The 10,441-nt window shown below is 41.7% G+C and overlaps 1 protein-coding gene across 1 annotated transcript; it reads left to right on the top strand.

Annotated features, from left to right (window-relative positions):
* The first annotated feature begins 5,197 nt into the window (after positions 1-5,197).
* Positions 5,198-10,015, top strand: pex13 (peroxisomal biogenesis factor 13). The gene is made up of 4 exons (XM_079512219.1): positions 5,198-5,407; positions 6,614-7,347; positions 7,855-7,977; positions 9,045-10,015. Exons 1-4 carry the CDS (start codon positions 5,334-5,336, stop codon positions 9,401-9,403), a joined length of 1,290 nt encoding a protein of 429 aa, XP_079368345.1. The 5' UTR covers positions 5,198-5,333; the 3' UTR covers positions 9,404-10,015.
* The last annotated feature ends 426 nt before the right edge of the window (positions 10,016-10,441 follow it).

The following is a 10,441-nucleotide window of genomic DNA, read 5'->3' as shown; positions in this document are numbered from 1 at the left end:
GGTTCTGCTCTACATCACTGGTTCCAAAACTGTTTCAGCTGAGACCCAAAAGATTGATATCTTCCCGGGACCCAAACTTGCAAAAATCCATTATGAATTAACCACTTAAGCACTATTTAATGATGAAAAAGATTTTTTTATCCTTTGAAATAATAATAAAATGTGTAAGGAGTAATGTGAATCAATCTTCATATGACCACCGCGCTCTGACTATAGGTGCGCCACCCATTCAAAACATATGAAAAATAAAGGGTATGGGTCGCACACACCAAGACTGTAGTTCAAATAGTTTATTTCATATTTGAAACCAAGGACAAACGTGTGATGGTGTAATGTGATGTCACAGCGTCCTGTGTGTCATTGCACCCGTGTTACGTTTAACGGCAGTACAGCCACAAGGCCACAGTCTTGTGCCTTTCAGTGTTAACCAACCATGCTCTGGGAAAAGGCAAGCCAGACCTGTTTAGGCACCTGCTTCCAGTAATGCTGCACCTCTGCTGCTATGTCTCCACCCCCTGCACCCCCCCGCCTCCTTGTGCCTAACACACACACACACACACACACACACACACACACACACACACACACACACACACACACACACACACACACACACACACACACACACACACACACACACACACACACACACACACCCCTTCCACCTCATAACCCAATTTAATTGTTGGTAAGACGCTGCTATCCACTCACACTTTTAACTGAAACACCATTCATGCAACATCTCAAATTCCTTGTATGTGAGCATATATCATACCAATAAATTCCTTCAGACTTTGATTACCGGTAACTTCAAACAAACCCTGAGTTGAATTCAAAAACAGTGCTGTGCTTGATGGAAACCCGCCAACATAATGTCAAATTCACGCTAAATCTCTTCTACAGAGAATGTCTAAGCACGCAAGCCAAAAGTGCTGTATATGAAATATGAAGAACGGTTGTTAGTACTCAGTACTCTGAGTGCAATTTGTCTGTTCCTGTCATTTACAAACTTCCTGAAGCACATTTTAATTATAGCTATTGTCACCTTGTGTGTTGTTAGAATGGCTACCCCATGCAAGACGTAACTCATATTTCAGTGCAGGGAAACCCCCATTGCTGTGAAAGTTAGACCAAAAATGAACTTGTCTTGGATGGATACAGTATATTGACATTACACCATTGTTCTTATGACTTCTTCCTGTATGAGCTGCATAAATCAGGATGTACTTCACAATGTAATCCCTTTCAAACAATCCATGCCATAATTACATTATCATTATCTATAAAACATTTTTATAGTACTCATTTTATAACGCTGTTTAAGAAAGGTGCTATAAATATTATTATTTTAGTATACAATTGTTTAGCCCTGCTTGAGCTTTTCAAGTGTACTACGAAAGCAGAAATATTGCCATGCAAATCTGTTCTTGTTATGCAATTAAGTAGTTCCTTATTTTGATACGCAGGCACACACACACACACACACACACACACACACACACACACACACACACACACACACACACACACACACACACACACACACACACACACACACACACACACACACACACACACACACACACCACAAGAGGAACCAATATCTGTGAAGTACCCACTTTTCACTTTCAATTCAGCGTGCTGTCCACCAAAAATACATGATAGTACAACCAAGGAACATAGGAAATTTTCTTAGCTATAGTCGGAGTAAAAGGAATGTAGTCTTGAGCAACATTTCGACATTTCATTAGATAGACAGACCAGTCACTGTCTCCTTAGGAACTTTTCTGAGAGAAAGAGGGAAAGCACAAGGACTGTAGTACAAACCATTGTCTGACCTTCATTAAAAAAAATACAATCGGTCCAGGGCGAGGGCGGTGAAGGCTTCCTTTATGATTGTGAGCTATACTGACTGTGTAAAGTGTAAACTCATTGACACCACACACAGGGTAAACATTGGCCAAATAACTTGTTTATTATATTATTATTATATCTTACAATCAATGCACCATGTCTCTGTACATACATGTGTGTGTACGTCTGTTTTTTTTATTTCATCTTTATGTAACCAGTAAAAACACATTGAGACTGAGTCTTATTTGCAAGTGGTAACTGGCCAAGAGGCAGAGTCTGTCTGTAAATCTGTAATCCATGTACAAATCACCCGTGGCTCCCAACATGCGTTGCCGGTTACAACTAACCTGTGGCCGGTTACAAATCACCTGTGGCTTCTGCGTGCGGTTACGGTTTGGTAGGGTGTCGGACTCATGACTGTCGTTGGTATGTCTATACCTAACACATGCACCCGTCTGGGTGTCCTGGGCATAACTCAGGTGCGTCTGACCGAATGGCCTCAAACTTGAGTAGTTTAATACATCAATTCATTCATCATGCCCAGAGATTTAAATATTTTTTACCTTCCATTTACTCTGAAAACCATGGCCCTAAAACAATCCCCTGTCACTGTCCCCGGAGCGACCCGCTCCGGGGACAGTGACAGGTGGGGAGTTTGACTGGGGCGGTACACCTGTCAAACGGTAACGCAGGTGTCCTAAGGCGGGCTCAGGGAGGACAGAAACCTCCCGTGGATTTTTTTCTTTTTCTTTTTCGTGTGCACACTCTTAATGCTAATTTATACTTTGTTACATGATGAAGTATAAATTACCGTAGGTAAACGGAAGATACACATTGCAAGACAATACTAGACGTTTGTACAGTACAGTATATGATACTGTACTGTACAAACTTCTAGTATTGTCTTGCAATGACTTTGTATGAGTGGGCTGTGGGGGGCATGGTATCACATTTGAAAAAAGGTCAAAACATGATTGATGATACTCAAACCACAAATGCCAGGACCACCATCGAAAGACCATGTAACCATGTATAGTAGTCCTCCAACACTTTTGTATTCCCACCTTTCGACTGAGGATCCTGAGACATTCGTTCAAACACCTACAGTACATTGTGTGACATAACTTATTTAGAATACACTGCAGAACCCATTGCGACAGAGCCGTATACACTTGCCCCCACACACAACTATGTCATCATCACAGGACTCCCTCTTCCAGTTTTAACCACACCATCACACCTCTGCAGCACTCCCTCGCCGCGCTACAAGCCACTCAACTCTCACGCTTGATTTATGGTTCACTGTAGGACAGTGTTACACAACAGGAAAAAAAACACCTATAGCTTTGAAGTGTATATGATGAATATGTACTTCATCGTCATATACGACCATGACATTCCCCACAAATGTGTTTGATGATCATGTACGTATAGCAGTGACATGCAGAACTTGTAAGGGAAAGTCCTCGCCAAAACAGAATAGGCCTACCTGTGTTAAGTGTATTATTGTTACACAAACTTTGTCTCTACTATTTATTTTTTCATGTTTTTGAGTGCGATTATTGTTTTCCTGAGCGATTGTTGCTTTGATTAATTATTTATTTCTGAGTTGTGAGTTGTGAGTTGCATGTATTCTATTGTCTTTCTACTGACCTGCACTAACCAAGGCTGGGTGATCAAGGACATGCACCTGGGTTTGGGCGTGGTAGAATAGGCCTAAAAAGGAGAGACAAAGGAGAGTTGTTGCAGGAGTGGGCTGCTTGCGAGAGGAGAAGGGTGCTGTTTGACAAAGAGCTGGGGAGGGGTGAAGGACTGGGGTGAAGGACTGGGGTTCGGGGGGGCAGGGACACCCCAGGCGGTGGCTGGCCAGTGAGGGCCACGAGTCACGACCCCTGAATATGGCTGACTATGTGGCCGGCAGTGCCACGTTGTGTGAGCAAGATGGACGAGGGGAGAGGAGTGGAGTGTAGTGTATAGAGGACAGGATTACACCAAAGGAGACACGTGCGTGAACAGACAGAATCCAGGACGGCGACCACACTGCAGGACCACATCGTGCCCTAGCTGTGGAGGACCACTGAGAAAGAACACAAGTATTGACATGTATTAGTGTTTTAATTTAATAAGATATAGGAGAAGGAGGGAGACCCGCACACTGCCACTTGCTGGTTCAAGAGCTTTTTATTTAATGTCCACAATATGCAACGTTTCGGTCTTTCGACCTTCCTCAGGCATGTCTGAGGAAGGTCGAAAGACCTTCTCCTACGTGTCTGCAGTCTGCTGCTTTTTCGCCGACGCACCTGCGTTTATTAGTAAGTCGAGTGTACGGAAGTGTCTCCTCAATTATAATTTAATAAAATGGAAATGTTCACCTTTTACTTTTGCCTCTGTTTTAGTTATTTGCCATTTTAATCCAAAGTTGTCATACAAACCTGTGTTGCCTTGAATCTGTAAGAAACATCACAATTCATGGGGTGCCCGCTGGCCAAGTGGTCCAGGGCAGGCGCATGCCACATATATATAGGCTTTGGCCTGAGGCCTTGAGTCCCGTTCATGACGACCTTTTCTGCGTGTCTCTCCCCTTCTCTCTCCCCCTCTTTCCTGTCTATCTTCACTTGATATATCAGTAAAGGCAGAAAAGAAAAAATCTATCAAAAACAAATCTAAAAAAACTAAAAACTTCACAATTCATACTGTTATGCTTTTAAAACATGCACTTGACCAGAAGGTCACCTTCATCAATAACATTGCTTTGTTCTGTGTGTGTGTGTGTGTGTGTGTGTGTGTGTGTGTGTGTGTGTGTGTGTGTGTGTGTGTGAGAGAGTGTGTGTGTGTGTGTGTGTGTGCGTGTGTGTAAAATGAAATCATTCTTAACACTTAAAATAAATTAAATTCTTTAAATTGAATGTCTGTGATCTAATTCTTTATACATACATTTCATGTATTCCAAATACATTAAATGTTTGGAATATATGAAATGTATTGCATGTAAGATCATAGACATTCTAGGGCTAAATTGGCCTATGGCCTGGCATTTAGCCTTTGTGCCCTTTATTAAACCTTTTAAAAAGGTTTTAATTGGTAATCAGAGTGTAGATTACGCTGGTAGTAATTTGTAAAGACCAAGAAGCCTGGTTCTAAAAAACTATCAAATCCCAGGCATGCATAAGTCCCTGGTTCTGGTGATATTGTCCCTTTATTCTTGAGTTTAATTGATTACTGTGTTATTTTATTAAACACTGTTTCAAAAAATACGTCCTCTGCTGGTCTATTTTTCTTCTCAGGCTTTCAAGGCCAAAATAGTCAAATAGAAGCAACTGCAGGTATACCTGCTGATGAACAATCGTTCTTATTCTTGAATGGATTGCTCTGGCCTGTCAACAGAGAAGCGCTAGCCTCTGACACAGTGGGATGGCGTTCAGCTGCGACGACAGCATCGCAAGCTAAAACAACTTCTGGAAATTATTTTTTTCCCCACGATGGCCTCACAACCTCCCCCTAAACCGTGGGAGAGACGGATTCCTGGGGGCATGAGCGCACCTCTTAATTACCGGTAAAGATGTGCTCGCTCACAACAATGTTTTTTTTATTCCTTTGGCTAACTAACGCAGATGTGGCTAGTGCAAGTTTAGCATAGCACTGTAGTGTTGACATTAGTGTATGCGCGTGCATTAAAGGCCGTGCACAACTGCACACATCGTACAGAACTTGCAGTTAACTATTTGTTAAACATTTACAACTTGCTTGTGACAACAACATAACTACAATAGTTCACTTATTGTGAACGTGCTAGCATTACTAACTCGCCACCCGTGGTTAGGTGGCTTTTAGGCCCAAGCTTCCTGGAAACTTATTCGGTCGCGTTCAATAATTTAATGCTACTAGAACCATCACCAGAAAGCGATAGCGTGACCAGCTTATATTTATATTGAAGTCAAGAACGCCATTCATCTCTACTGATGGATGGGAGATGGTGATGGGAGTTGCGATGGAAACTCAGGTGTAAACACTAAACAGTAGCCCTGAAACGTGACGGACGACTCACGACTGTCATGTGAACCATGGCTAGTGTAACATGACATGTTTTGCTTCTTAACTTTAACTGCTCATCCCAAGTGCAGGGTATATCAATGTCATGATATAGCGGATTTGTTTTAATAACTTGATATTGCGTGTTGTCTTTTCCTGCTAATAAATGATTTATCTGAACTTCTGAACTTCTGTTTCTACTATTTTCCTTTACCCATGGCCATGGTATAGGGTACTATAGGCATTACTGATGATTATTTATCAGAACAGAACTCTTACTGTGTAAATATTTAGTGAATGTTAACAATCTACAAATGAAATGATTAATCGATCTTTAAGAATGTAATCCATTAAATTAACCAATTAAACAATTGATTCAAAGTTTCACTGATGTGAGCAGCTATAAATGTTATTTACAAATGTACTGCTTTCTGTGTTATCGTGGAATATACTGTCCATGTCATGAGGTTAAAGTTGACAATTGAATGTAAAGTCTACCGGGGCAATTTCATTTCAAGATGTTTCTCAGGTGGTCTCAGGTGTTATTCAGTTTTACAAGTAATAGTAAATCCAGGTTCTCAGGAATATAAACGCTCAATTAATCAATGATTGATTGATAAGGTGAATCAACTTATCTATTAATGGTTTATATTTGATAATTTGCATCCCCAATGTAGCACCAATAGTCACTATGATTGCCTAGCTCTAATTCACTCTCTCAATTCACCAGATCCACAGACTGTTTCCCAGGAATCGCAGGTCCCTCCACCTCTGTCGGTCCACCCGTCCTCACACGGGTGGTGCCCCCGGTGCCCCCTCGTCCTGTTCAGCAGCAGTCCTACCGTCCTGGGTACAGCTCCTTCACCGGCGGCTCCTCTTACAGCCCTTATGGGAGCTCCATGTATGGTGGCGTTGGTGGGTACAGCCCCTACAGTTACGGCAGTGGCTATGGCGCAGGAGGAGGCTACAGTCGATTACCCCCCGGCCACGCAGACGTGGCTCCCAGCAGCTTTGTACAGCATGCGGAGGAGAGTAGCCGTGGAGCCTTCCAGTCCATTGAGAGCATTGTACAGGCCTTCTCCTCTGTTAGCATGATGCTGGATGCTACCTTCTCGGCAGTCTACAATAGTTTCCGCGCCGTGCTGGACGTTGCCAACCACTTCACGCGGTTACGAGCACACTTCACTCGGGTCTTTTCAGCCTTTGCACTGGTGCGCACTTTACGCTACCTTTATAGACGAGTGCAGAGGCTGCTGGGGCTGAGATCGGATGCAGAGGTTGAGGACTTGTGGGCAGAAAGTACCAGCGATGCCCTGGCCACTGGTGCGTCCAGAGCAGGGATGGAGGATCCAAGAGCAGGAGCTGTCAAGTCATGGCCCATTTTCTTGTTTCTGGCTGTAGTCCTGGGAGGACCGTACCTGATATGGAAACTGCTGAGCTCCACTTCAGGCCCCGAAGAAACTGGTGAGACTTAATTGTAGAATGTGTAGCTATGTCATCATGTAACTATTCTATTTTCATATAACTAAATTTGAGTTCATACATGGTCAGTTTGTAGCTGTAGCTTGTTCTAATTGACCATTCTCATGAACAGAATTTGTGATTAGAATTATGTGTTATAGATATCATAGAACAAGACAAATGACTTATTAAACAAAAAACATGACAAATATGCACATAACATGCATACAAACAAAGTGAGTTCATCACAAATACTGTGACGTGTGTGTGTGTGTGTGTGTGTGTGTGTGTGTGTGTGTGTGTGTGTGTGTGTGTGTGTGTGTGTGTGTGTGTGTGTGTGTGTGTGTGTGTGTGTGTGTGTGTGTGTGTGTGTGTGTGTGTGTGTGTGTGTGTGTGTGTGTGTGTGTGTGTGTGTGTGTGAGCTCACAAGAGAATGAAAATGTTCTACCAAAGCAAAGTATTACTTTAGGTATTAGTTTTAATTTTGTACATTTATTTTCCATTTCTTAGACACTAACTGGGCTAGCGGGGAGGATGATCATGTTGTGGCCAGAGCAGAGTATGACTTCACAGCTGCATCCGAGGAGGAGATTTCTGTGCGTGCTGGAGATATGCTTAATCTAGCTCCTAAAGGTGAGAGCTTCTGTATATTTCACTGAAATCTCTTCTGCAGACTAATACATACAGTATTTATTTTTTCTTAGGGCATCATGTAACCAGTAAAAAGTTCCCTTTATGAAGAGAAATGTAGGAAGATCTCTTCAAATTTTACACAATTCATAATTGTGTGTAATTGTGACTCTAGTTAACTGTATAAATGATCAACATAATAATTATAAAATGTTATTTTTGAGTGGTGCAAACCACTCCAACAACCAGCTTTGTCTGTATCTATGTGTCTATGTATGTGTGTACCTGTACGTGGGACCCAAAGAAATGAGCATGGTGACATTACGTCAGACCACAGCTGATCAGGCTATATAAGACCTTGCACCACTCAGTTCACACGGGTGTGATTTTTTTTTAATAGTAATTGGAGTGAAACATTGACAATAGAATGTTTGAAAACTGAAAATAGGGCTGGGTGATATGAACAAAATAAAAAAATCTAAATATTGTTTTTAACCAAATCCATTTATGTAGTGACGATATTTTGGGGATGACTATTGCTGCCTTCATAAAAATATTTTAAATAAAAGAATCATCAGTAATGCCTATAAAATGGTAAAGGCAAATAGAACTGCTAGGTAAGTAACAGGCGTGTACAATGCAAAAATGACAACACCTTACTGTAGTGGTGCAGCCTTTTAAACAGGAAATCGCACTTTTGCCACATCACAACACTAACGATACAAAATTACAGACAATATCTACTAGTCTTAAATCACAATATACACATATTGCCCAGCCCCACTTCAACAGAAGGTAGTAGAACAGAATTCACACAGGCCGTAGAATTCACTGTACATGGTCAACAGACCTTCATATTGAACATACATTCAGACAGACTATAAGCACATGGTCAACAGACCTCTTGTATTGAATATAAGTAGATGACCGCCTGTTGCAAAGATACAGTAGATTCATAAACTCCAAAGGACAATTCTTTTTTTAAGTTTTCCTTTGACAAAAGACTTGCATTTGACTCGTGCAATATTTTAACAACAAAGTTCTCTTCCCGTCCTCTTCTTTGTGCACAGAGCAACAGCCTAGGTTACGTGGCTGGCTGCTGGCCAGCATAGATGGACAGCTCACAGGCCTTGTCCCGGCTAACTACATCAAGGTCCTTGGCAAGAGGAGAGGGCGCAAGCATGCCGAGCTGGAGAGGCTTGCCCAGGCCCAGCAAGGGGCGCCTCAGACGGGCCCGCCTCCAGGCGTGCAGCCAACTGTAGCCTCCGGATTCACTCCAGGCCTCCTTGACCCAATCTCTACCTCGGCAGCCTCAGAAGATCTTTTAGATTCAGTGTACAGGGAAACATCAGCACCCTTCACCCTGGAAATGCCCAACTCCCTGCCCCACAGCACCGTGCTAAACATCCCTGACAAGATTGACCTGTGATCTTGTGCTAGCACGCACAAACTCACGCGTGGGTGTGTATTTGTATGTTTGTTTGGTGTGTTCATATAATTGGATGACTCTTTATGTTCACTCTTTTAGCTGTGAAGTATTGCTCTTTTGCCTCTTGTAGGGTAAAATCCTCAGTGGTCAATTTTACTCCGAGTGTACAAATGTATCCAGATCCCTTTGATTACACACTGTTGGAGATGCAAATGGGAAAATGTACTTAATTTTACTGTGTGCTTTTCCATGTTTGCCTAGAAGTGGGAACCACTTGTACTCGTCCAGAATGACCCAGAATGATGACAATGCCGATCAATAATGGATTAGTTATATTTGTTATTGCACCTTGCTTCTCAATTCTGTGTGGAATCATCAAGAATGATATTGTACCTTGATAACGTTCAATGGTATATAGGTTTGACTGAACAAATTTAAAGAAATGTAGTGATTACTGATTACCAACTTACATTGTTTAATATACATGTAATTTGTTTAATTTGTTTGTAATGTACATTTATTTAATTCAATATCAGAAATGAGGGAGGGGGGATAAAGAATGAAGTGGACTGATGTCAAGCTGTGCACTGTCAGTTTAAAGGATAAAGCCAATACTCTTGTTCTTGGAAATGTTCTTACCACTTGAATGTAATCTAGTAAAATCACTAGATGAAGGCCCTTATACACACAGGGCATAAATACATTTGTCAAAAGTAAATGAATACATTTTAAAACAGCTATTTTTTTTGTTGTGTTTTTGCTTACCAAGCAAAATGGATTAACAGGCCTACTTTTCAAAACGAGGTAAATTGTCCACACCTTCAACGGTTGAAGTGATAACAGGTTGAAGTTCAACCTGTTATAAAGTAGGCTATTGTAATTTTGTAAATACTTAAAACAATTATTTTGAATTAAAAAATAATCTAAAACTGGCTTGCTTTTTCGGTGGCTGTTGTGTTTTTCGTTGTGAATAGTGGTTTTTAGACTCTGGGACAGTGACTACACGGAAGGAGGTGACCGCGGTCACTATAGCAACCA

This window comes from Electrona antarctica (assembly GCF_951216825.1).
Source record: "Electrona antarctica genome assembly, chromosome: 10".
NCBI classification, from domain to species: Eukaryota; Metazoa; Chordata; class Actinopteri; order Myctophiformes; family Myctophidae; genus Electrona; species Electrona antarctica.
This window is presented reverse-complemented; position numbering and strand designations above follow the sequence as displayed.

Bases quoted from the DNA above. Each gene is read 5' to 3' on its own strand.
- pex13 (XM_079512219.1), top strand. From the start codon at position 5,334: ATGGCCTCACAACCTCCCCCTAAACCGTGGGAGAGACGGATTCCTGGG. The intron at 5,408-6,613 runs GTAAAGATGTGC...TCAATTCACCAG, and splicing joins AGCGCACCTCTTAATTACCG to ATCCACAGACTGTTTCCCAG. The intron at 7,978-9,044 runs GTGAGAGCTTCT...CTTTGTGCACAG, and splicing joins GCTTAATCTAGCTCCTAAAG to AGCAACAGCCTAGGTTACGT.